At 36.6% G+C, this 629-nt stretch overlaps 1 protein-coding gene across 2 annotated transcripts in view; it reads right to left on the minus strand.

Annotated features, from left to right (window-relative positions):
* Positions 1 to 289: 289 nt before the first annotated feature.
* LOC107580013 (triple functional domain protein-like) overlaps positions 290 to 629 on the minus strand; it is a 2,428-nt gene continuing 2,088 nt past the window's right edge. Inside the window, exon 4 of one of the 2 annotated variants that reach the window (XM_016265774.1) lies at positions 290 to 400. In XM_016265774.1, the coding sequence (XP_016121260.1) occupies positions 380 to 400 (21 nt within the window). In that variant the 3' untranslated portion in view covers positions 290 to 379. Of the gene's footprint in view, positions 440 to 629 lie in introns of both variants that reach the window. The other variant, XM_016265773.1, reaches the window with a different exon arrangement.

Here is a 629-nt window from a genome sequence, read left to right on the forward strand (position 1 = left end):
TATATATAACAACATAAAATAAGTTTAAAAAAAATTTAGACGATAGAAAAAAATGAAAAGGATGAGTAAGGTCATTTTGAGGTTCTAAGTTTAAATCAGAAAGATTTAAACAACAGAAAGAGTCTTGTCTAGATGAAAGTGGAATAACAGTATCAAACCAAAATGAGGAATCCGCTTCTAAAAGAACACTACTTCAATGTGGAATTCTCAGGAAGTGGTCTGCTTCTAAATCTCTACCAAAAAAAAACAAGAACCAAAAAAAGACAGCAAACAAAAGTAGAAAGAAGGGGGTTCTTGGATCTTTTGATAAGCCGGGGGTTATGGGAAAAGAAAGCAATGAAAAGTGATATGAAAGGAGGGAGGCCAGAAAGGGAGGATGTCAGATGGAGAGGTATGGGAACTGAGATAAAACAAAGACAGGACACAAATCAACGTAATGCTATGGCAAACAATACAGCCCAAACAAAACAAAAGAGAAAAACAAATTAGTGTCACAAGCTGTTCTTGAGCAGCAATGAGACCAGCTATAACTCGAGCATTTCATCCCACTGTAGCCATAATAAAAGAGACTATAGGATGAAGATTTATATCAGGGTTCCTCAAATCTTGCCCTGGAGGGCCAATGCGCT

The sequence above is a fragment of the Sinocyclocheilus grahami genome, unplaced genomic scaffold (genome assembly GCF_001515645.1).
Source record: "Sinocyclocheilus grahami isolate Dianchi unplaced genomic scaffold, SAMN03320097.WGS_v1.1 scaffold23192.1, whole genome shotgun sequence".
In the NCBI taxonomy this organism is placed as follows: Eukaryota; Metazoa; Chordata; class Actinopteri; order Cypriniformes; family Cyprinidae; genus Sinocyclocheilus; species Sinocyclocheilus grahami.